General features: G+C 44.0%; 2 protein-coding genes across 12 annotated transcripts in view; one reads left to right on the top strand and one right to left on the bottom strand.

The window, feature by feature from the left end:
• SNRNP40 (small nuclear ribonucleoprotein U5 subunit 40) overlaps positions 1-13,328 on the bottom strand; it is a 38,821-nt gene extending 25,493 nt beyond the window's left edge. For both annotated transcript variants that reach the window (XM_025379495.1, XM_025379486.1), the window contains exons 1-4: positions 13,093-13,328; positions 9,720-9,849; positions 8,438-8,531; positions 6,217-6,382 (exon numbers count right to left, since the gene is read on the bottom strand). In XM_025379495.1, coding sequence (XP_025235280.1) covers positions 6,217-6,382; positions 8,438-8,531; positions 9,720-9,849; positions 13,093-13,233 — 531 coding nt within the window. In that variant the 5' untranslated portion in view covers positions 13,234-13,328. The remainder of the gene's footprint in view (positions 1-6,216; positions 6,383-8,437; positions 8,532-9,719; positions 9,850-13,092) is intronic.
• A 135-nt stretch (positions 13,329-13,463) lies between these two features.
• The window catches only part of ZCCHC17 (zinc finger CCHC-type containing 17), a 68,426-nt gene continuing 55,722 nt past the window's right edge, over positions 13,464-26,167 (top strand). For 4 of the 10 annotated variants that reach the window (XM_025379539.1, XM_025379609.1, XM_025379594.1 and 1 more), the window contains exons 1-2: positions 13,464-13,557; positions 25,259-25,379. In XM_025379539.1, the coding sequence (XP_025235324.1) occupies positions 25,314-25,379 (66 nt within the window). In that variant the 5' untranslated portion in view covers positions 13,464-13,557; positions 25,259-25,313. Of the gene's footprint in view, positions 13,697-14,231; positions 14,244-25,258; positions 25,380-26,167 lie in introns of all 10 variants that reach the window. The other 6 variants (XM_025379531.1, XM_025379573.1, XM_025379548.1 and 3 more) reach the window with 5 other exon arrangements.

The following is a 26,167-nucleotide window of genomic DNA, read 5'->3' on the forward strand; positions in this document are numbered from 1 at the left end:
ATTAGTTCAAAAATTCACTAAACAGGCCAGGTGTGACAGCTCACACCTGTAATCCCAGCATTTTGGGAGGCCGAGGTGGATGGATCATTTGAGGTCAGGAGTTCGAGACCAGCATGGCCAACATGATAAAACCCTATTTCTACTAAAAATACAAAAATTAGCTGGTCATGGTGGTGTGCCCCTGTAACCCCAGCTACTCAGGAAGCTGAGGCACAAGAATCACTTGAACCCAGAGAGTGGAGGCTGCAGTGAGCTGAGATCACACCACTGCACTCAGAGCTAGAGCGAGACTTCGTCTCAAAAACCAACCAACCAACCAACCAACCAACCAACCACCCTCACCCTGCCCCAACCCATAGAAAGTCACTAAACAAACAACTACAACAAGCAGCTCTGGGGACCTAATTTCCAGAGTTGCCACGCTATAATACTTAAATACCTAGTTTTCAAAAAATATAAGGCATGCAAAGAAGCAAGTAACTATGGTCCACATAGAAGGAAAAAGTAGTCTTCTCAACAAATTGTGCTAAGACAACTGGCTAACCACATGCCAAAGAATGAAGGTAAGCCCCTGCCTAACATGATACACAAAAATTAATTCAACATGGATCAAGGACCTAAATGTAAGAGCTAAAACTGTAAAATTCTTAGAGGGCCAGGTGTGGTGGCTCATGCCTGTAACCCCAGCACTTTCGGAGGCCGAGACAGGAGGATGGCTTTAGCCCAGGAGTTAGTGACCAGCCTGAGCAACATGGTGATTCCTCATTTCTACACAATAAAAACAAAAAGTTGCGTGTGGTTGTATATGCCTGTAGTCCCAGCTACTTGGGAGGCTGAAATGGGAGGATCACTTGGGCCAGGGAGGTTGAGGCTGCAGTGAGCCGTGATTGCGGCTCTGTACTCCAGCTTGGGTGAGACTGGCGGGATCTTGGCTCACTGAAACCTCTGCTTCCATGTTCCAGCAATTCTCCTGCTTCAGCCTCCTGGGTAGCTGGGATTACAGGTATGCGCCACCACGCCCAGCTAATTTTTGTATTTTTAGTAGAGACGGGTTTCACCATGTCGGCCAGGCTGGTCTCAAACTCCTGACCTCAGGTGATATGCCTGCCCCGGCCTCCCAAAGTGGTGGGATTACAGGCGTGAGCCACTGCACCCGGCCAAGACCCCATCTTTTAAACAAACAAACCCTTATAGCTCTACATTTTTAAAGCGTGGATAACACAGAGAGGGCTCAGAGATGTTTCAATGAATGAATGACACACTTCTGAAGACGAACCACAAATAAATGTTTAAGAGTATGGGTCATTTCATTCAGCAGAAAGAGACTTTGGGGTGACTGTTCCAAGTTTTAAAGGGCTGGCATCAAAAACAAAGGAATCAGCCATGGAACCTTAGTGAAGGTCACAGGCTTAAATTCAATCCTGTAGTCAACAAGGACAATCTTGAGTAGGATCTGTGCCAAGATGCCTCTTCCTCCCAATGTTCATGGTTTAGGATAGAAAGTAGTTTCTTCTTTGTTTACGTAAATATGAACTAAAAATCAGTTCATTACTCAGATAAATGGTCCAAAAACAATGCTTTACTCCTGTCCTACATGCCCAACATCTCCCCCTCCCCCAACTCCTGTGGTCCAAGTCCAAACTTCTTAACTCAGAATTCAGGGCCTTAATAATTTAGATCCTATATATTTTATAAACTGTACTATAATCTTTGTCTCAATAGATCTTTCACTCAAGTCAAATCTATCTTTGTCTTTCTCCTAAAAGTCATGGTAGTCAAAGTTTGTCTAAAATAATTTAGAATTTTACTTCCAGATAACTACCACTTTTAATATTTTATTTTGAAACAATCATAAATTTATAGAAAACTTGGGAGTAAAAAGAGCACTTTTTTTTGGTTTAAATCATTTGAGAGTAAGTTGCTTACCCAATGCCTTATCACTTTTTTTTTTTTTTTTTTTTGGGAGATGGAGTCTCGCTCTGTTGCCCAGGCTGGAGAGCAGTGGCGTGATCTCCAATCCCTGCAACCTCCACCTCCCGGGTTCAAGCAGTTCTCCTGCCTCAGCCTCCCAAGTAGCTGGTATTACAGGCATCTGCCACCACGCCCGGCTTTTTTGTATTTTTAGTAGAGACAGGGTTTCATCATGTTGGCCAGGCTGGTTTCGAACTCCTGACCTCAAGTGATCCACCTGCCTAGGCCTCCCAAAGTGCTAGGATTACAGGCATGAGCCACTGTGCCTGGCCCCTTATCACTCCTAAATAGTGTTTGTCCTACAAAGATGTTCTCCTACATCATCTCAACATAACCATCAAAATCAAAAAATACAGATACACTATCACCATTTTATCCTCAAATCCCACTCAAGTTTTATCCCAGTTATCCCAAATGTCTTATTACACAAGGATTCAGTCTGGAATCGTGTTAAATTTAGACTCCAGCCTGGAAGACTCTCTTAAACTTTTCTTGAGTTTTATGAACTCAACACTTCTGAAAGTTACAGGATAGTTATCATCCCCGATTTAGGTTTATCTTGTTTCCTCTTGATTAGACTTAAGTTATACATCTTTGGTAGGAATATCACAGAAATGATGCTATATCTTTGTTGTATCCTAGCAAATGGCTCATGATTTTGACTTGTCCCATTACTAATTAGGTCGATTTGATAATTTAGTTAGAATTTTCTTTTGACAAGATAAGCCTTGACAAGCACAGGGCTTATCTTGTACTTTCACTGCCTCGGGGCTGAAATAGGAGCCCTGGTTCCTTTTAGTGGAAAACAGTATTTAAAGGCCAAGACCTGTGCAATAAGGGGTGCTCATGCTATTGGGGTCTTGTTGCTCCTAAACCTTTTCAGTGGACAGTCAGGCAATATATATTTAGGTACACACACAGCTACACACTCACACATTTATGTCTATTTTTTTCTATATGTATCTGTTTCTATATTGAATGTTGTGAGTTCACACTTATACCTCACACAAGATTCAGTTTAGTCTTCTCTTTTGTACTGGTAACTCCATTCTTGGACAGAGAAATCAGCCTCCCATTAAACTCAATATATTCACTTTCGTTTCTACCCTGTGTGGATGCCCTCAATTCAGGCTTTGACATCCACACTCTCCCTGTACTGCTTGATGTACTGACGACCCTTTCACCCAATTAGGGCACTGACTCTCCATGTTGGGCTGCTGTCCCTCCCTCACCCTCAAATTCTCCACACTGGTTACCTACCCTGTGTTGTATGGATGCCTTCCTCACTCTCTGACTACTCCCTACAATGTACTGCCCTGGCCTGTGTGGATGCTCTCCTTATCACACTTGTGCTCTGACACTCCACTCTGAGCCACCTTGGCCCATCTCTAACCAGAGCACCTTCCCTGCTTTGGCCTACATAACTGGCTTTAGGACTGAACTGCTCATGAAAGGGAAATTTATATATATATATATATGAGTACATACACACATACATGCAGTATTTCACTTAATTTTATTAGAAGAATGTACTTGATAAGAAGTTTGAAAATGATCTGTATGAATAATGCCCAGACCGCTACTTTTAGACTAAAAATGCAAGTGCTGTTGGAAACCTTTGCTTTCTGTTAAGCACTCTGACATGTAAAAAGCAACATGACTTTTCTTTCTCTTAAACTGAAGTTATTCAATTCCTGTACTTGCAACCTAGTAACAAAAAAAACAGTAACACAAAGCATTCCAACTTCACAAGTAACTGAAAAGTACATTGCAAAAAGCTGTTAAATGATGTCTTAAATATACTGACATTAAAAATAGGAGCTGGTTAAAAAGCAGTCATCTTTAGGTGATGTGACATATTGCTCATTATATTAACTTGAGTAACACGGTAAAAATAACTATTCCAAATCATGTTTAATTAAGGCAGAAGAAAAGCAAAAAACCAAAAGAAGGAAGACAGGAAGGACATACACTCTTTTTCTACTCCCTAAATAGTTCCCAGATGTTTATTATAGCAGGCCCTCAATAATAATGTTAACAAAATTCACTCGGGCATTTCCACCTCTTACTATCTTCTGAAATGACAATTAGCAAATCAGCTACTGTTAAGACTCTCCAACTATGGTGACATCTAGGTAAGAGCTCTGGTTTAGAAACCAATCTTAAACCACAGACTCTCCTCCCATGCAACCATCAAGGGGCCCAAGTGATTAGGTATAAGAAAATCACTCAGTAGAAAAACATCTTGGCCAAGTGTGTGGCTCACACCTGTAATCCCAGCACTCTGGGAGGCCAGGGAGAGGGTGGGGCGGCAGATCACAAGGTGAGGAGTTCGAGACCAGCCTGGCCAATATGGTGAACCCATCCCTACTAAAAATACAAAAATTAGCCGGGCGTGGTGTGGTGCCTGTAGTCCCAGCTACTAGGGAGGCTGAGGAAGGGGAACTGCTTGAACCCGGGAAGCGGAAGTTGCAGTGAGCTGAGATCGCGCCACTGTACTGGTTGACAGAGCAAGACTCCATCTCGAAAGGGAAAAAAAAAAAAAGCAATTTGGCTGGGTGTGGTGGCTTACCCCTGTAATCTCAGCACTTTGGGAGACCTAGGCAGGTGATTGCTGTGACTCAGGAGTTCGAGATCAGCCTGGGCAATATGGTGAAACCCTATCTCTACTGAAAATACAAAAATTAGGCAGGTATGGTGGTGCACACCTGTAATCCCAGCTACTCAAGAGGCTGAGGCTGGGGAATCACTTGAACCTGGGAGGTAGAGGCTACAGTGAGCCAAGATCGTGCCACTGTACTCCAGCCTGGGCGACAGAGCGAGACCCTGTCTCAAAGAAAAAAAAAAAGCAAATAATTCATTTAAAAAGCAATAAGTATGGGGCTGTAGCCTCCCAGATGTACTCTTTTGAAGTCCCTCACTGTTTAATAATTAAAATGTCAACCAGAGTCCAAAATTTGTGTCAAAGAAATAATCAAATGGTTGGTACTATGATGTACTGTGTCCTTGTGTGCCTCTGAGATAAGTTATTATTTCTTTTTTTTTTTTTTTTTTTGAGACGGAGTCTCGCTCTGCCGCCCAGGCTGGAGTGCAGTGGCCAGATCTCGGCTCACTGCAAGCTCCGCCTCCCGGGTTTACGCCATTCTCCTGCCTCAGCCTCCCGAGTAGCTGGGACCACAGGCGCCCGCCACCTCGCCCGGCTAGTTTTTTGTATTTTTTAGTAGAGACGGGGTTTCACCGTGTTAGCCAGGATGGTCTTGATCTCCTGACCTCGTGATCCGCCCGTCTCGGCCTCCCAAAGTGCTGGGATTACAGGCTTGAGCCACCGCGCCCGGCCAAGTTATTATTTCTAGGTCTCAGTTTCCTTATTTATAAAATGAGGATGCTCAATGAGATCAGTGGCTCCCAGAATGTCAGACTGGCTACACTGAATCACTTGAAGGACACATTAAAATATCTGATTCCCATTGCAGATCCACTGAACTAGATTGTTTGGGTATTTTTAACAGGTTCTTCAGGTGATGACCATACAAAGATAGGCTGGAAACCATCTGACTAAATGATGCTTAAGTTCCCATCTTGTGCTATACTAAAACCATTCACTGAACTTTTTATATATTGTCTGTGATCTCACAACAGCCTTTTTTTTTTTCTTTTTTTTGCTGCCTCCCTGTTGGTTGGGATACTCACAACAGCCTTGAAAAGACACGCATATTACTGTCGCTGTTCTTTTTTTTTTGAGACGGAGTCTCGCTCTGTCGCTCAGGCTGGAATGCAGTGGTGCAATCTCGGCTCACTGCAAGTTCGGCCTTCTGGGTTCACACCATTCTCCTGCCTCAGTCTCCCGAGTAGCTGGGACTACAGGCGCCCGCCATCGCGCCTGGCTTATTTTTTGTATTTTTAGTAGAGACGGGGTTTCACCATGTTAGCCAGGATGGTCTCGACCTCCTGACCTCATGATTCGCCTGCCTCGGCCTCCCGAAGTGCTGGGATTACAGGTGTGAGACACCGCGCCAGGCCTATTTCGAGTAACAATTTATTCTATGGGTCTATTATTATTCTGTAGGGTAATTAAAACACGTATTAAATGTTTTATTTTAAATGGGGAAAAATTTCAACTGTCTGTTATGGGAAATGACTGCTAAAATTAAGTTTTGCAGAGGAAGGTAGAGTATAAGTGGAAAGGCAAGATAAGGTTCACACTACATCACCTCAGAAACTGGAACACAGAGAGACAATACCCACCTTAACTGTGCCATCGTCACTGCCAGTGCAGACAAGCTGAGGGCCTCTCCTGGCTGGATAACAGGAATTCACAAAGGAGGTATGTCCCTTTAGCCTTTTAACCCTCTCGCCTGTTTCACTATCCCACACAGCCACAGTTTTATCTGTGGATGCTGAGAAGAGCATACTAGAAAGTAAGAGAAAGAACACAAAAAAAGTGAAGATAAACAGTAACAATCTATCTTTCCTACTTGCCAAAAGGTGCCAAATTTTTCAAGATTTGCCAGTTTGCCCATGATGCTGAAATGCCTCACCCTACCAAAATCCTATTTGTGCTTCAGGTCCAGATATAAGATCTGACCCTGTGAAGTTTAAAAAAGCGGGACCCTTCTTTGAGTCCCCATGACATACATCTAATGTAGCAGTTCACTCTGTCTTTTCCACTTTTGTGATAGGTAACATTTTAAACACAAGACACCCTCTCACTTGGAAATGTTTAATTTAAACTCCCTGGTGCTGCAGAGATCAGAGAGACTGTGGTACTCTGGACCCGACAGCTGAGTTACTCCAATCTTCTCTCTTTACCAAACTTTTTCTTTTGTCTCTGAGGACAATTTCTTTCTTTCTTTTTTTTTTTTTATTTTGAGATGAGATCTTGCTCTGTCACCCAGGCTGGAATCATGGCTCACTGCAGCCTCGACCTCCTGGGCTCAAGTGATCCTCCCAACTCAGCCTCCTGAGTAGCTGGGACCACAGGTCGGTGCCACTATGCCCAGCTAATTTTTAAAAATCATTTGTAGAGGCAAGGTCTCACTATGTTGCCCAGGCTGGTCTTCAACTGGGTTCAAGCAATCTTCCTGTCTCAGCCTCCTACAGTGAATAGGGTTACAGGCGTAAGCAACCACGCCCAGCCTCTGAGGATGATTTCTAAGTTATAACTGATCTTATAATGCTTTCTTTTTTCATTTTTTTTGAGATGGAGTCTCACTGTGTTGCCCAGGCTGGTTTTGAACTCTTGGGCTCCAGGAATCCTCCTGCCTTAGGATCCCAAATAGCTGGGATTATAAGCACATGCCACTGGGCCCAGCTTTCTAATGCTTTATTTAAAACGTATACAATGCTATGGAGCACCCTAAGATTTTAGAGGTCAGAAATGTAAAACAATGAATGTTTACCAGACTATCTAACAATGGAATTAAATTTGCATAGCCAGATTTCCATATTATCTATAATATATTATAAAATAATATAGTCATTAAAATAATGTTTATGACATCAGATGTTGGCTGAGCAATGTTAAGAGAAAAAAGCAGCAAATAAGATTGCACACATAGTTCTGGCCGGGTGCGGTGGCTCATGCCTGTAATCCCAGCACTTTGGGAGGCCGAGGCAGGCAGATGACAAGGTCAGGAGATCGAGACCATCCTGGCTAACACAGTGAAACCCCATCTCTACTAAAAATACAAAAAAATTAGCCAGTTGTGGTGGCAGGCACCTGTAATCCCAGCTACTTAGGAAGCTGAGGCAGGAGAATGGTGTGAACCCAGGAGATGGAGTTTGCAATGAGCCAAGATTGCGCCACTGCACTCCAGCCTGGGCAACAGAGCGAGATTCTGTCTCAGATTAAAAAAAAAAAAAAATTAAGTGATTATCTTTGGAGTGGTAGAAATATAGACTATTTTTTCATCTTTCTGCTTTTTTTGGTTTCTCAAAAGAACTGATTTTTATAATAAAAATAGCTGATTTCAGGCCAGGCATGGTGGTTAATGCTTCTAATCGCAGCATTTCTGGCAGACTGAGGCAGGTGGACTGCTTGAGCTCAGGAGTAATATAGCAAGAATGATTTTTAAAAATTATCTGGGCATGGAGGCATGGACTTGTGGCCCCAGCTATTTGGGAGGCTGAAGTGGGAGGATCCCTCGAGCAGGAGGTTGAGGCTGCAGTGAGCTACGTTTGTGTCACTGCACTCCAGCCTACATACAAAAATCACATTCACTTTATGTCTTAAAAAGAGAAAACAAATTTGTCTGGGTTGTTGAAATGACAGATATAACATCTTTATATTCGCATACACAGACAATAAACACCTCACTTGGGGTGACAGTGATAAATCAGATACTAAAGTAGCTACCCAAAATTAGTACTTTTTGATGGCAGGGTCTCCTGAGAAAAGATGAAAGGTGAAAGGACACCAAGAAGAATTAGTATGAGAAGCTGTCATTCCATTATGCAGAATACTCACCTGCCATCTGTGTTGTAATGCAATTCCATCACTGCTCCACTGTGTCCTTTCAGTGTGGCATAGTTATCACAGTCACCATAGACATTCCACAACACTGTTAGGGAGACGGGGGTTCTGTGAGCATTACCAGGCAAAGGGTACTTATAAATTTATCAAAACAACAGATCTCAGGCTGGGCATGGTGGCTTACGCCTGTAATCCCAGCACTTTGGGAGGCCAAGGCGGGTGGATCACTTGAGGTCAGGAGTTCGAGACCAGCGAAACCCTGTCTCTACTAAAAATACAAAAATTAGCCGGGTGTTGTGGCAGACGCCTATAATCCCAGCTCTCGGGATGCTGAGGCAGGAGAATCACTTGAACCTGGGAGACGGAGGATGCAGTGAGCTGAGATCGCACCACCGCACTCCAACCTGGATGACAGAGTGAGACTCCGTTTCTAAAAAACCAACTGACCAACCAAACAAAAAAAAACTATGTAGTTTGTCTGATGAAATTAAGCATATCAATAATTCGTATATGTTCTGCAAAGATCCCTAAGCCATCCAGATGTTTGGCTACCAGTAAGCTTAAGGATCACAGAGCCAGAACATCCAAATCAAAATGGGCAGTGAAGATGGGTATCATCCACTCGCCACCGAGGCAAAGAGTTAACAGAAAAGAGTCAAAGAACTCATTTCATCTCATAATCTGGCAAGAGAGTAGCTAACAGAAGCATCTAATTTTTTTTTGCCCTTTGGCTTCATTTGCTAGAGTATAAATAAAATGACTTTTTCTAAATGGGTATGAGAAATTCTACTTATTTCTCAAAAACGGAAATCTGGTCGTAGATCCTAATGATGTACGTAGATTATTTAAGGGAGTTACCACTTTAGGATTCCTTCTTTCCCATATGCTAGCTAGGATTCTGGGTATGAATTAAGAGGACCTTATACCTTTGGGAAAATAAAAGTTATTTCTCTCTTCATTACTGCCATTAACCTGTTATGTCTAGATTGCTAAGTGTCTTGGTAAATTAGCTGGAGATTTGCCTCTATGAGGAAGATATTCTCCAACCAGAACTCGCTTTCCAACTAGTAAAATAATGGCTTCTGTATTTACCCCATGGACTCCAAGTTCTACACCCAAGATCATTCAGCATGTTCATGCCCCAATTTTAGCATATTAGCCATGCAGCCTTTATGTTGCCAACATAGAGTGATACCTTCTGTGGCACCCAAGATTTTAAAAAAAATATCACTCTCTGGCAGGAACAATTATTCCATATTCAAAAACTATGCCTCACATATCAGTCGGTCAAATCCTGCAGATGCTAAGGTGGATCCGTTGGGGTGGAACTTGCAGCAGTATACTTCCCCTTCATGTCCAGAGAGCAGCATGATTGGGGCTTGAAGGGAGGAACACCTTGGAGGTCCCTAAACAAAAGAGAAGCACAAGGTAACTACTGCATACAGGCAAAGGAGACTACAAAATTAGGGGGTGGGGAGTGGAAGGGAAAGACCAGGAAAACAATGATTAGGTGGGTTTCATCTGACTCAGAGAATGGCACCTCTTCTCACATGAATGCCTCTAACTTGATATTCCCTGAAACTTTCCATCATCTACCTGTTATAATGACTCTCTTGTTCACTCTCTCGGCTCTTGTTGTATGACTACCTTTTTTTTTGGAGATAGGGTCTCATTCTGTCACCTAGGCTGGACTGCATTGGTGTGATCATGGTTCACTGCAGCTTCAAACTCCTCGGCTCAAGTGATCCTCCTGCCTCAGCCTCCTGAGGAGCTAGGACTACAGGCATGCACTAGCATAATGTGCTAATTTTTTTAGTTTTTGTGGAGATGAGGTCTTGCTACATTGCCCAGGCTGGTCTCAAACTCCTGGCCTCCCTCCTTGGCCTCCCAAAGCACTAAGATTATAGGAATGAGCCACCACATTTGGCCTGGCTCATTTAATGAATGACAGAACTGACTTTCCCAACAACCCTGCATGGTACGGAGTACTGGGTGAAATAGTTTTGTTTTATTTTTTGTGTGTGTGTTTTGAGACACAGTCTTGCTCTGTCACCCAGGTTGGCATGCAGTGGCGTGATCTCGGCTCACTGCAACCTCTGCTTTCTGGGTTCAAGGGATCTGGTGCCTCAGCCTCCCGAGCAGCCAAGATTACAGGCATGCACAACCATGCCCGGCTAGTTTTTGCATTTTTAGTAGAGATGGGGTTTCACCATGTTGGCCAGGCTGGTCTCAAACTCCCAGCCTCAAGTGATCTGCCTGCCTTGGCCTCCCAGAGTGCTGGGATTACAGGCATGAGCCACTGCGCATGGCCTATTTTTATTTCTTATTTTTTTCATAGCAAAGGGATCCTCAGCACGGGTGAAGTAGTTTTGATTATGGTCTTGGACACTAAGATGACACTTGGTCAATTCATCTAAACATGGGCTGACATGCTCACTTGTCAAATGGGAGAAGTATACTACCCATAATCCCCAAATCTCTTCAGCACTTTCCAGCACATTCTTATTTATTTATTGGGAAGGAGTCTTGCTCTGTTGCCCAGGCTGGAGTACAATGGCATGATCTCATCTCATTGCAAACTCCGCCTCCTGGGTTCAGGCGATTCTCCTGCATCAGCCTCCCGAGTGGCTGGGATTACAGGTGCCCGCCACCAAGCCCCGCCACATTCATTTAGTTTTAAAAAATGTTATGTGCAGGCTGGGCACAGTGGCTCACACCTGTAATCCCAGCACTTGGGGAGGCTGAGGTGGGCAGACCACTTGAGGTCAAGAGTTTGAGACCAGCCTGACCAACATGGTGAAATCCCATCTGTACTTAAAAAAAACACAAAAACTAGCCAGGCGTGGTGGTGGGCGCCTGTAATTCCAGCCACTGGGGAGGCTGAGGCAGGAGAATCGCTTGAACCCGGGAGGCGGAGGTTGTAGTGCGCTGAGATCGCGCCATTCCACTCCAGCCTGGGTGACAAGAGCAAAATCCCATCTTAAAAATAAAAAGTTATGTGCTAGGCACTGGGCAAACAGCTATGAACAAAATAAACAATGGAGCTTGCTGTTCCAGTGGGAAAGGGGGAAGGGAGGAGAGAAGGTGAGAGAAAACAAGCAAAATACATACTTGGTGTCATGTGCTATAGAAAAAAAGAAGGGATGGGCAAGGTGGCTCAAGCCTGTCATCTCAGCACTTTGGGAGGCCAAGGTGTGCAGATTGCTTGAGCTCAGGAGTGAAATCCTGTCTCTACAAAAAAATACAATACAATTAGGTGTGGTGGTACGTGTCTGTGGTCCCAGCTATTCAGGAGGCTGAGGCAGAAGGATTACTTGATCCCTGGTGGTGTAGGATGCAGCGAGCCAGTGGTCAACACAGAGAGATTCTGTCTCAAAAGAAAAAACAAAGAGAGAGAGAGAGAGAGAAGCAATGTGGGTTCCACATTATGTGGTACTGCAATTTAAAACAGGGTGGTCAGGAAAACCCTCACTGAAAAAATTACATTTGGGCAAATATTCGCAGGAGCTGAATAATAAACCATGTGAACATTTGGGAAGAGCAATCCCACAGGGAGGACAGCAAATGCAAAGGTCCAGAGGCAGAGGTTTGGAAGAGAGTGTAACTGAAGCCAGGCGAGCAATGAGAAATTGGTCAGAGAGGTAAAGGGAAAGAGGACAAATAATTATAAGAATTTTGGTTTTTACTCTGGATGAAGTAGAAAGCCACCAGAAAGTTTTCTGCAGAATGTAATGTGATCCGTTGTTTAGAAGGATTCCTTTGGTTATTGGCTTGGTAACAGGTGCTGCTACAAAGGCAGAAAGTGTTAGACCAGTTAGGGTCCCACTACAAAAATGCCAGATGAGATAATAACGGCTTAGGCCATGAGGCAGTGATGGAGATGGTAGAAGTAGCAATTCTAGATCTATTTTGAGAACGGTGCCAGCAGGATTTATTGAGGAGATGAGAGGACACTCGTATTTCCTCGTCTGAGCCTAAACAGGGCATTAGAAGTGTGATCACTATTTCTATCTTACAAAAAATATAGTTAGGAGCATGGTTTCTCAGTTCAACATCTATCACGTGCTTGATAAGTCTGCTTTTCCATCTGCAAAATGGGTTAATAACGTTCCTAACAGGCTGCTACCAAGATCAATGGAAATTTCATATACGAAACACCTTAGTACAAGAGTCAATGAATGTTAGCTGCTATTCAGTTGTTAATAATACTAGTGCAGAGAAATAAAGGGAAAAGCAACTTGCCCAAAGTCCCAAAACGAGCCAACACCAATCATTTCCCTCTTTTCCTCCCTCTCTCATTCATTCATTCTACAAAGTCTTCGGAATTTCTGTTCTACGCTAGATCCATGTTAGAGTCAGGATGCTTAAGCCCGGGTCCGGGTTGTGAGCCCAAGGTTCTCAACGCTAATTCTAACGCTACCTCACAAGGCAGTCGAGAGGCTGAAAACCAGCGCCAAACCGGCGAACAAGTACTGAGCATCCGCAGGCTATGAGGCGCTTTTACAATGTTGGTGTGCTTTAACTCTAGGTAGAAACTCTCGTTCTGCCCCCCGCAATGCGGGAAAGGGTCGGTGCCGGGTCACCAGATACAGCGCTCTGAGGGGAGGAAGATGAGCTGAGGGCCAAAGGCCGCCTGCTTCTTCACTTACCGCTTGCAGCAAAGCTCCCGGCGTCGCCTGCTGCTGCCCGGCTCCCGGGCCCGACCCCGCTCCCAGCAGCAACTCATGCCGCTGCCGCTTGACTGGAACCAGCGGCAACTCTGGGCCCTTACGCTTCTGTTGTTCTATCATGGCGGCAACCGGTCTCTTCAGCGCCGCCACTGACCGCGCTGCCCCCCTCAGGCGCCACGCAATTGGTTCCAGCTTAGTCCTTCCTCCACAACTTCCAGCTTGGAAAAACCAATCGGTTTTCAATATACCCATTTGCACCGCCCTCGGATAGTCTCTTGTTATTGGGCATATCTTTCTGACGTCATGAGAGTGCGATTCCAGGATTGGTGGACGGAGCTGGCGACCTCCCTAGGCGCGCTGGGTCTTGTGGGTGGAAACGCGCTGGCTGACTGGGGTCGGTGTTTAGTTCAGCGCCGGTACTCGGGGGCCTGGAGCTGACGCCTAGTACGTATGAGGAAGAGCTGGGTGGGTGGCAGCCTGAGTCTGAAGGCGACGCCTCGGTTGTGCAGTCTGAAGCTGCCCTTCTCAGCTGAGGGTGCCGATAGCAAGGGGTGGGAGGCGGGGCCGCGAGTCCCCAGCTGTGGTAAGTAGTAGCATGGGCTCCCTTTCCGGGCGGGAGCGGAGCCTTGGGGGTCTCTGGCGGCAAGACCCAGTCCCTGCGGCTCCCTTCTTCAAGAGCGCCCGTCGTGGCCACTCCTGTGCTGGGCATTCCCAGGGAGAAAGGCCTGTGTCCCAACTTCCTCCGGCGCCCCGTTTAGCCGAGGAGGCTGACTTGTTTCTGCCACTGATTTTGCAGTTTTTGATTAGGGCCTAGTCTCTGCCCCACTGAGAGAGACAATGATGAAGGAAATGTCCGACTCCTTCTCCAGAGCGCAGTCTTGTTGAGAAATTTGAGACTCATGCCCATGAACGTGGTCATTGCGTCAGTCGTTCAGCTGATATTTATTTAGCAGCGCGTTGGGGGTACGTTGTGAACCAGACACGGTCCCTACTCTCAGGGCGTTTAAGTCTGGTGGGGAAAACGTTAAACAATGACCTCACTAATACGTGGAAATGCCTCCTAGTGCTGTTTGATGCTGAGTGCCTGAAATAAGCAGGAAGGTTTTTCAGAGGAAAAGATGCCTGCTCTGGTAGCTCCAGGAAGAATTGTAATTAATTAAGTGAAGAGGTAAAGGCAGAACCTTTCGTAGAGAACTACTTGTTCAGAGCCCTGAGGCACTTGGGAGGAAAAATGACTAAAAGCACAAAGAGCCAGTGTGACTGATACAAAGAGAATGAAGGGGAGTATGGTACAAGATGAAGCTGTACGTGATAGCGGTCAGACCTTGCAGGAATTTGTAGCTTTTGTTTTAAAACGGATGGGATACCACTGAGCCGTCTTCCCCCGGTGGGGTGTGGTGGAGGAGGGGGCTTGATTTCTCAGGCTCAGTGGTGTGAACAGATTGGGGCTGGGGAAGCCCTAGTCGATACATGTGGACCACTTAGGATATACAGTAATCCTGGTCAGAGATGTCAGTGAGGACTGAGAAATGGGTGGAACTGCAGAGAATTGGACAGATTCTAGAGGTATGTAGGAGGTAAAATGGGCGGAACTTGGTGAAGGGTTGATTTTAGTGAGTGAAGACAAGAATCAAAGGTAACTCATAGGTTTCTGGCTTAGGTAGTTGAATAGATAGATGGTGGTACCATTCACTCACTATCACGGAATCCCCCAAGCTGGATAGGGAACACTAGAAGACGACTAGAGACCAGTTTTTTTTTTGTTTTTTGGTTTTTTTTGTTTTTGTTTTTGTTTTTTTTTGCGGGGGACAGGTTCTTGCTCTGTCGCCCAGGCTGGAGTGCGGTGGCACAATCTCGGCTCACTGCAACCTCCACCTCCCAGGTTCCAGCAATTCTCCTGCCTTAGCCTCCCCAGTAGCTGGGATTACAGTCGCCACCGCTGTGCCCGGCCAATTTTTGTATTTTTATTGGAGATGGGGTTCCACCGTATTGGCCAGGCTGGTCTCCAACTCCTGGCCTCAAGTATCCACATGCCTCGGCCTCCCAAAATTCTGGGGTTACAGGCTTGAGCCACTGCTCCCAGCTGAGACCAGTTTTGACTGATTGATTGTGTGGGGTCATTCATGATATCCAGGAGCCAGTTTGAAACAGCTTTGTGCTCAGAAGAGAGATTTGTGTTGGGAATATAAAATTGGGGATAATTTGTATATATGTGAATTGAGCCATAGGTGTGGATAAGGTCACCTAAGTCAGAACCTTGACTAGTTCCAACATTTAATGGTGAAGAACAGGTGGATCAACCTACAGGAGATACAGAAGGAAGGAAGGAAGACTGGAGGAATGTTTCAGAAGCAAAAGAATGATTTGTGATAGAAACTTCTAGAATTTAAATAACATGAAGATTGAAAAATATATTTTGGCTTTTATCATCATGGAGGTCATGGTAACGTTAGCAAGAGTTATTTTGTTGGTGTGATTGGGCAAAAAGCCAGATATGAGGCAAGGATTTGGACAAGAAAATGTAGGTAGTGAACCTACACAGTATGTTTCATAGATATGATTGTAAAGAGGAGGAGAGGATGCGCTAACCGATGGAGATAAGGGATTATCCAGGATCCAGTTGAGGATACAATTGTGAGAAATTTGAGAATATTATAGAAGATTTGAAAGTCATTGTGGAGTGTGGGAGAATGAGGTTACTAGAGAAATAGTAGGATGTAAGGAAAAAAAAATCAAAAACTTTTTTCCAGCATATTCAGTGGTTTAGTGCATACATGGAGAAAACCTGTCTGGGTATGGCAAGGACATCGCTTGCTCAAGACACATTCTAACCTCTAATATGTCTTCTCTTACTGAAAAATCTGGAAAACTAAAAACCATTTTCTAGACTCCTTTGCATCTAAGGTGAAAATTGAATTTGGAACCGAGTTAAATGTGGAGAGAAGGAGGGTATGAGTCATCCAGTTTTGCTGCCAGTCATGGCAGTAAGTTCTCCAGTCAATAGCTCCCTGGTTTGGTGACTTGCTGCAGTAATAGCCATAACTTTCTTGGATTGTGGCAAAGGTGGTGTTATTTTGTGGGCTAGGTGTTGTTCCTGGAAGTTCTGCCAAAGTCTGTTATTGCAGTACATCCCTTTCTGCTTAAATGGGTTCTGTTGTCTGCAACTGTCCCTGACCAGGTTAGAGGTACTGCCAGACAGTTAACTATAAAGACAGAGTTAAAGGGAGTTTAGAGTGTTGTTGAAATGATGGGCTATGGAATCTAAGCTGGTTTGGAAGAAAACTGAAGAAAAAGGGGAGGGCTGATAGATTGGAAGAAAATAGAGGCCAATAAATCAGGTTCTAATGAGGTCAAAGAACAGTATTCTCTGCTAGAGGATTTCTGTTTATCCTAAAAGGCTTACTCAGTTATCTGTTTAACTTCCCTGTTTCCCCCAGACCCTCTTTCTCTTCCTAGCTACTACTTTTGTTTGTTTGTTTTGAGACAGGGTCTCACTCTGTTGTCCAGGCTGATTGCAGTGGCGTGATTATGGCTCACTGTAGCCTTGACCTCCCAGGCTCCAGTGATCCTCCCACCTCAGCCTCTCCAGTAGGTGGGACTACAGGTATGCACCACCATGCCTGGCTAATTGTTGTATTTTTTGTAGAGATAAGGTCTTGCCATGTTGTCCAGGCCAGTCTCAAACTCCTGGCCTCAAGTGATCTTGCTGCCTTGGTCTCCCAATAGTGCTACGATTATAGGCATAAGCCGCCATGCCTGGCCGCCGAGCTTCTGCTTTAGCACTTATCACATTGCAGTAAAATTGGTCACAATTATCCCTATCAGACTAAGAGGTCTTTGAGAACAGGGACGGTGTTGAAAAGGGTGGTTTAGGCCGGGTGCAGTGGCTCACTCCTGTAATCCCAGCACTTTGGGAGGCCGAGGCAGGTGGATCACCTGAGGTCAGAAGTTTAAGACATCCTGACCAACATGGTGAAACCCTGTCTCTACTAAAAATACAAAAATTAGCTGAGCATGGTGGTGTGTGCCTATAATCCCAGCTACTTGGGAGGCTGAAGCAGGAGAATTGCTTGAACCTGGGAGGAGGTTGCAGTGAGCTAAGATCGCACCATTGCACTCCAGCCTGGGTGACAAGAGTGAAACTCCGTCTCAAAAAAAAAAAAAAAAAAGAATAAAAGGGTGGTTTAGTGGCAGGTGTGTGTGGCTCTTGGAATGGCCTAAGATTTGTCTCTTTCTTGCTATGTGGTTTTGGACAAGTTATTTCATTCCTGTAAAGTAGGATTACTTGCTTTGTAAAGGAGTTTTAAGGATTGAAAGCACGTTTATAAAGTATCTTATATATAAACAACAATCAATAGCATACTGAATTGATCAATTAACAATTTAAATGGGGTAAAATTAAATACTTCACTATTTCAGTAGACAATTTCCATATCTTACACTGTGCTAGGCACTGGAGATTTGGGGAGGAAGGATATGATGTGCAAGACAAGGGCATGCTTACAAGAATTCCACATTCTACAAAGGGAGGAAAAAAATGTCCCTAAAAATGATTTGAATCCCATCTCCATCATTCATATTTTACAATCTTGAACAAGTTTACTTAGTTTCTCTTGTGTCCTCATTTTTAAAATGGCAATGATAATTGCCTGTTTTATGGGATAGTCAAGAAGAGAATTATTGAATGTCATGAAGATAAAATTTTAAAAAGAAAATTAAGAGAAGTAAAGCTCTTAGATTAATACATGGCAGATATGACGCACTCAAATATTAGCTATTATAAGGCTTTGAAGAGATCTTAGGAATAATTGACTGAAAGAGTAGTGTTGGGTGGTAGAATAAGTGCTGATCCTGGGGTCTTGTACCAATGTTGCTAACTGTGAGCAGCCTTTGTCACATCACTTGGCTTCATTTTCAGTTGCATAAGAGTAATAGATTTAATTATTTCCATAATTCCTTTAAGCTTTTACATTTTCTGAGTTCATCTTTTGTGTATTTCCTAGCATTTTACTATTCCTCTTTCCTGCTTTTGGCTATTTTCTCAACAGGTCCATAACTGGAATTTGAAAGGAAGAAGCATCTATCTTACATGGTCACTCTAGAGTTTGGTGGGAGGGAGAAAACTTGGACCACCAGTTTGACATTTGGAAGTGTCCCGGTCAGGCACGGTGGCTCACACCTGTAATCCTAACACTTTGGGAGGCTGAGGCTAGCGGATCACTTGAGGTCAGGAGTTTGAGACCAGCCTGGCCAACATGGTGAAACCCCGTCTCTACTAAAAGTACACAGATTAGCCGGGCATGGTGGTGCATGCCTGTAGTCCCTGCTACTTGGGAGGCAGAGGTGAGAGAATCACTTGAACCCGGGAGGCGGAGGTTGCAGTGAGTCGAGATTGCACCACTGCACTCCAGCCTGGGCAACAGAGCAAGACTCTGTCTTAAAAAAATAAAAAATAAAAAAGAAAGTGTTCCATCTGTTGATCTGTCCAACATATTAAATGGGACCTAGCTCCTTCTTCTATATCCTTTAGACCATAAAGTGTTCCCCCCTCTTTCTCTACCTGTGCTTGGCATATAGTAAGGCTCATTTCACTCATTTAGAAAAACTGAGTACTTGTAGTATATCAGGAACACAAAATCAAATAAGAAATGGTCCTTAGTTTCATGTTTGAATGAATGGATCCGGACCTTGCTCATCCTAGCCTCTTCATGAATGATATCCACATTGATTCCTCTAATGTTGGGACCTAGTTAGTGTTAGAGCTATACTCTACAAAATTTAGATTTAGACCGTGTATTAGCCCATTTTCACACTGCTCTAAAGAACTCCCTGAGACTGGGTAATTATAAAGGAAATTTATAATTTATAATTTATAATTTCGACTCACTGCAACCTCCACCTCCCATGTTCAAGCAGTTCTCCTGCCTCAGCCTCCCGAGTGGCTGGGATTACAGGTGCCCACCACAATGCCCGGCTAATTTTTGTATTTTTAATACAGATGGGGTTTCATCATGTTGCCCAGGCTGTTCTTGAACTCCTGGGCTCTAGTGATCTACCTGCCTTGGCCTCCCAAAGTACTGGTATTAACAGGTGTGAGCCACCATGCCTGACTTAATGATATATACTCTTTTTTTTTTTTGAGTCAGAGTCTCGCTCTGTCGCCCAGGCTGGAATGCAGTGGTGCCATCTCGGCTCACTTCAAGCTCCGCCTCCTGGGTTCATGCCATTCTCCTGCCTCAGCCTCCCAAGTAGCTGGGATTACAGGCGCCTGTCACAACGCCCAGCTAATTTTTTGTATTTTTAGTAGAGACGGGGTTTCACTATGTTAGTCAGGATGGTCTCGATCTCCTGACCTCGTGATCTACCCACCTTGGCCTCCCAAAGTGCTAGGATTACAGGCGTGATCCACCATGCCCGGCTGTATACTCTTTAAAAAAAGTAGCAGAACTCTTTTTTTTTTCCAAGTGAAATCTTACACAGCATTTTAATGTGTAAACTGGATCAAAGCAGAATACATTGTTACAGCAGGCACCCTTTCAGTAATTCTCACTCACTCCCCCTTTCACTGTCGCCCACCAAAAGGCTGGGATATTAACTGTGAATCAGTAATAATTGGCCTTTGCCTAATTACTGAGGAGAAGCTTCTACCCAACTGCTCTGAGTGGGACTTCCCCCAGCTCTAGTTTCTTTAGGGGTTCTACTCCCCCAGCCTTTGGTATGGAGGCTCACCTCTGGTTGGTTGACTTAGAGCCAGCCTCATTGGTCTCGGACCTTGTGGTGACCTAGATACTTCAGAGTTGACTTTTTTTTTTTTTTTAATCTTTTTGAGACAGGGTTTCATTTTGTCATCTAGGCTGGAGTACAGTGGTATGATCACTGCTCAGTGCACCCTCCATCTCTTGGGCTCAAGTGATCCTCCTGCCTCAGCCTCCTGAGTAGCTGGGACTATAGGCATGTGCCACCATGCCAAGCTAATTTATTTTATTTTTTGTATTTTTAGTAGAGATAGGGTTTCACCGTGTTGTCCAGGGTGGTCTTGAACTCATGACCTCAAGTGATCCAACCACCTTGGCCTTCCAAAGTGCTGGAATACAGGCGTGAGCCACCATGCCCAGCCATAATTTTTTTAAAAAAAAAAATATTTGTGTAGATGGGGTGTAGCTATGTTTACCAGGCTGGCCTCGAACTTCTGGGCTCAAGCATTCCTTCCACCTTGGCCTTCCAAAGTGCTGGGATTACAGGCGTGAGTTACTGTTCCTAGCCTGGAAGTTGACTTTTTTAGAATAAATTTGGATTAACTAAGGAGCCTCTGGGTAACCATGGTAGAACCCTAGGTTTCTACAGAATTTGAAAAAAAGTTTTATATTCCATGTTTAAAAAATGACAACCATTTACTTTCCTGAAATTGTACACCTGTTATAGTTATACCCCCTTGTTCATGGGGGATACATTCTAAGACCCTCGTTGGATCCCTGAAATTGTGGCCACTGCTGAACCCAGTTGCTGTCAATTGGAAGACGTTTCTGTTTGTATTTTCTACCCACAAATTTAATGCCTTTCCATCTTAACTAAGCATTTATCATACACTGTGGCTGTAACTTTAGCAGTTTAAGGTGTAACAGCAAAACTAACATGAATGTTTTTTTCTTCCTCACAATTTCAGACATTGAGGATTCATTGTTACTATAGATCTTAGCAACCTTAGCATACAATTTTTTTCTCCTTGAGAACTTTCACTTTTTCACTTAAAGGAAGCACTTTACAGCTTCTCTTTGCATACCGAAATTGCCAGCATTACTACTCTGCTTTGTGGCCATTATTAAGTAAAGAAAGGATTATTTGAACACAAGGAGAGATACTTCAACAGTCTGATAACCAAGATGGCTACTATGTGACTAATGGGCACTTAATATACACTAAGTGACTAGTGTATGCAGCATGGATATGCTGGACAAAGGGGATGATTCATATCCCAGATGGAACAGAGTGGGATGGCACAAGATTTCATCACACTAATAAGAACAACATAATAGTATTAAACTTATGAATTGTTTATTTCTGGAATTTTTCATTTGGTGTTTTTGGACCGTGGTAGACTGTGAGTAACGGCAACTGTGGAAAGTACAGCTGTGGATGGGGGGAGTACTGTACTGTTATATTTCAGGCTTTCCCTCAAAAATGCATGCCAGTTTTTTTGAGATAAGGTCTCACTGTGTCACCCAGGCTGGATTGCATTGGCATAATCGTACCTCACTGCAGCCTTGATCTCCTTGGCTCAAGTGATCCTCTTGCTTCAGCTTCCAAAGTAGCTGGGATTTTAGGCTGATGTCACCACACCTGGCTGATTTTTTTCTTTTTTTTCTTTTTGGAGATGGAGTCTTGCTTTGTCGCCAGGCCGGACTGTAGTGGCACGATCTTGGCTTATTGCAGTCTCTGCCTCCTGGGTTCAAGCAATTCTCCTGCCTCAGCTTCCCAAGTACCTGAGACTACAGGCGCGTGCCACTACACCCAGCTAATTTTTGTATTTTTAGAAGAGACGGGGTTTCACCATGGATGGTCTCGATCTCTTGACCTTGTGATCCGCCCACCTTGGCCTCCCAAAGTACTGGGATTACAGGCATGAGCCACCATGTCTGGCTGATTTTTTCTTTTTTAAAGTGGAGATAAAATCTCGCCATGTTGTCCAGGCTGGTCTTGAACTCCTGGCCTCAAGTGATCCTCCTGCCTTAGCCTCCCAAAGTGCTGGGATTACAGTCCTGAGCCACTGCACCTGGCCCCAGTTTCCTTCTTGAAGAATTGCACGGGGTTTCTTAGGCCACTGTTCTACAGGAGGTGCAAATCTGGGGGCACTAAACCTAGCTTTTTTTTTTTTTTTTTTTTTGAGATGGAGTCTCCCTCTGTCGCCCAGGCTGGAGTGCAGTGGCACAATCTCAGCTCACTGCAAGCTCCGCCTCCCGGGTTTACGCCATTCTCCTGCCTCAGCCTCCCGAGTAGCTGGGACTACAGGCGCCCGCCACCTCGCCCGGCTAGTTTTTTGTATTTTTTAGTAGAGACGGGGGTTTCACCGTGTTAGCCAGGATGGTCTCGATCTCCTGACCTTGTGATCCGCCCGTCTCGCTTTTTATATACTGATCACAGCAGAAGTCTGTAAGCAACAATGTAAATTCATTTCTGCTTTTACCTTTTTTTTGAGACGGAATCTTGCTCTGTTGCCTAGGCTGGAGTGCAGTGGCCCAATCTTGGCTCACTGCAGCGTCCACCTCCCCGGTTCAAGCGATTCTCCTGCCTCAGCCTCCAGCGTAGCTGGGATTACAGGTGCCCGCCATCATGCCTGGCTAATTTTTATTTATTTATTTATTTATTTATTTATTTATTTTATTTTTTTTTTTTTTGAGACGGAGTCTCGCGCTGTGTCACCCAGGCTGGAGTGCAGTGGCGCGATCTCGGCTCACTGCAAGCTCCGCCTCCCAGGTTCACGCCATTCTCCTGCCTCAGCCTCCTAGTAGCTGGGACTACAGGCGCCCGCCACCACGCCCGGCTAGTTTTTTGTATTTTTAGTAGAGACGGGGTTTCACCATGTTAGCCAGGATGGTCTCGATCTCCTGACCTCGTGATCCACCCGCCTCGGCCTCCCAAAGTGCTGGGATTACAGGCTTGAGCCACCGCGCCCGGCCATTTTTATTTATTTATTTTTTTTTTGAGATGGAGTCTCACTGTGTCACCAGGCTGGAGTGCAGTGGCGCAATCTCGGCTCACTGCAACGTCTGCCACCCAGGTTCAAGCAATTCCCCTGCCTCAGCCTCCCAGGTAGCTGGGACCACAGGTGTGCACCACCATACCTGGCTCATTTTTTGTGTTTTAGTAGAGATGGGGTTTCACCATGTTGGCCAGGCTGGTCTCGAACTCCTGACCTCAGATGATCCACTTGCCTTGGCCTCCCAAAGTGCTGGGATTACAGGCGTGAGCCACTGCATCTGGCCTATGACCTTTGTGTGCAGAGGAACAGATGATAGATTAAGATGTTTGAAGTTAATTTAGATGTTTCAGCTGCTGGTGCCCCTGTGGATTCTGTATGTTTCAAGTATTGGAGGGATAATAAACATCTCCTAATAGAACCTGATAGATTAATAACTCCTATTCTAGCATGTGAGATAAGGGATACTGGACAGAGGGAAGGGACAGGCTAGAGATGAGATTGTATTGCTATGAAATGGAAGAGGCAGGATTTAACCAGAATGTAAAACTTGGAATTAACCTGTTTATGAGCTATTTCTCAAGAACTGACGAATCTGCCTGTATTATCTCTGTGTACTTTAGTAAAGTAATAAAAAGACACTTTGGCTGACCTAAGCAGAAAAGGGCAAGTTTATTATAAGGATATAAGATTGTCTTATGGAACTTGAGGACAAGGGTGTTCCTGAGCTATGGGATAATGTTAGAACAAGGGTTTGGATGTCCTGACAGGATTTTCTTTCATTTCTGTTTCAAGTGAAGCTGTCTATTTAATGGATGGTCATTGTCAATCAGGAATACTTACCAAAAGCAGCACATCAAGTCATCCTCTGAAAGTGAAAGGAAGCAGTGAGAGTTGAGGAGAGAAGAAAGTATTTACCTGTGAAAACACAAGAAAAATAATTTCAGGTTTTACTGGTGTCAAGTGTAATTGGGAGGAAAGAGAACTGAGGATAGTACCATTAGATTTATCTTGGCAGTGATTTATCCAACAGAGTAAAGAGGCATGTTTAAGAGCTGCTAGATTGCTGGTTTCCTCTCTGTTTAAAATCAGGAGACTGAGCAAGATTATCTCTAAGGTAAGTATCCAAAGCTGTAAGTTTTGCTACTTAGGCAGCATCAGCATCACCTAGTAGCTGGTTGAAAATGCATTATCTCAGGTAACACCTCAGACTGAACTGCAATCTGCATTTTCACATAATTTAGATATAGTTAAATAAATTTGGTACATCTAACAATGGATTATTAGGTAGGTGTTAATAAAAAGTTGTGGATGTGTATGAATTGCTATAAGAAAATGTTAATGATTTCATGATTCCATTAAAAAACCACTTCTACATATAAAAAAAACTAAGAATATAAATCAAATTGAATTACAGATGATTTAATTTTCTTTCATTTTCTTTATTATTAATGTATTAGCTGAATTTTTTTTATTATCTGAACTTTCACAGTGTGTATGTGTGTTTCAATTTTATCAAGAAAAAAATGTAAGACCTTTTCTCTTTGAAGTCATTTCAGATTTAACACCTAGCATAGTAGTTAAGAGAATGGACTCTGGGGTTTGACTCCCCATTTCCTGGCTTTTTGACATGCTTAGTAATTTGACTTTTGGAGCCTTTGTTCTCTCATCTGTATAATATAATAGTAATATAACCTACATTTTAAGAGTTTTGAGAATTTTTTTGTTTTGTTTTGTTTTGTTTTTGAGATGGAGTTCACTCTGTTCCCCGGGCTGGAGTGCCGTGGCGTGATCTCAGCTCACTGCAGCTTCCGCCTCCCCAGTTTAAGTGTTTCTCCTGCCTCAGCCTCCCAAGTAGCTGGGACTACAGGCACCCACCACCATGCCTGGCTAATTTTTGTATTTTTAGTAGAGATGGGATTTCGCCATGTTGGCCAGGCTGGTCTGGAACTGCTGACCTCGGGATCCTCCCACCTCAGCTCCCACAGTGCTGGGATTACAGGTGTGAGCTACCATACCCAGCCTGAGTTTTGAGAATTAAATGAGATTGCATGTCTAGTGCTTAGCACAGTGCCTGGACATAGTAAGTGCTCCATTAATGTTTTTATTTCTGTTATTCCATTTTTTTGAGATCTGGTCAAACATACTTACCTTCTTTTCCCCCCCTCCCCCAAAATTCTTCCCCTGGCAAAAAAATAGCAAAAATAGCAATTTAAAAAAACAAACACAGCAAAATTAGTAGCTTAATAGCCTTGGGTAAGTAAGAAATTGTTAAGAAATAGGATCAAGGTTTCCAAAATTCCCCACAATTAGAATAAACAAAAGAGATTTGGATAAAAGTGTATGGTATTAAACCTAGTGGTATTATTCTGTAGAGAATAGCTGTGGATTATGTGCATATTCATTTCTTTAACGCAGATATCTAATTGGTGTCTAATTTCTTTATGACAGGACACTTGTGTTAGCTTTAATAGAAGAGAAATGGAGGAGCCATAGAATATTAAGGATGAATTCGGGAAGGCCTGAGACCATGGAAAACTTGCCTGCTCTCTACACTATTTTCCAAGGAGAGGTATATTCTTTTGTGCTTTGAAAACTCACCATTTATGTTAAGAATAGATTGAGAGTGACAACTGGGTTTGATGTTCCTGTCCACTTAAGTCTGTCTCGAGTATTACAGCTTAAATGGGAAGGGCCAATGGAACACGTGGCAATCACATGTGCCTTCTCTAAGCTCCAGATATTTAAGTTTGTAGTTGACATCATCAGTGGAATACCAGCATGTCTAATTTATGTTTTAAAATTAATTTATTTTTTCACTGCTGTGGTTTGAATGTGTACCCTAAAAAGCATGTTTCGGAAACTTAATCTCCAGTGCATCAACTTTGGGAGGTAGGGCCTAGTAGGAGGTATTTAGATCATGAGGGCTCCACCTCCTGAATGGATTAATGCCAATTATTGAAAGACATGAGGCTGTGAGTTTGATCTCTTTCTCTCTTTTTTTTTTTTTTTTTTTTTGAGATGGAGTCTCGCTCTGTCACCCAGGCTGGAGTGCAGTGGCCGGATGTCAGCTCACTGCAAGCTCCGCCTCCTGGGTTCACGCCATTCTCCTGCCTCAGCCTCCCGAGTAGCTGGGACTACAGGCGCCCGCCACCTTGCCCGGCTACTTTTTTGTATTTTTTAGTAGAGATGGGGTTTCACCGTGTTGGCCAGGGTGGTCTCAATCTCCTGACCTCGTGATCCACCCTTCTCGGCCTTCCAAAGTGCTGGGATTTCTTTCTCTCCTTACCCTCTTACCTTCCACCATAGGATGACACAACAAGAAGATTCTTGCCAGATGCTGGCACCTTGCTCTGGGAC

Source organism: Theropithecus gelada, chromosome 1 (assembly GCF_003255815.1).
Source record: "Theropithecus gelada isolate Dixy chromosome 1, Tgel_1.0, whole genome shotgun sequence".
In the NCBI taxonomy this organism is placed as follows: domain Eukaryota; kingdom Metazoa; phylum Chordata; class Mammalia; order Primates; family Cercopithecidae; genus Theropithecus; species Theropithecus gelada.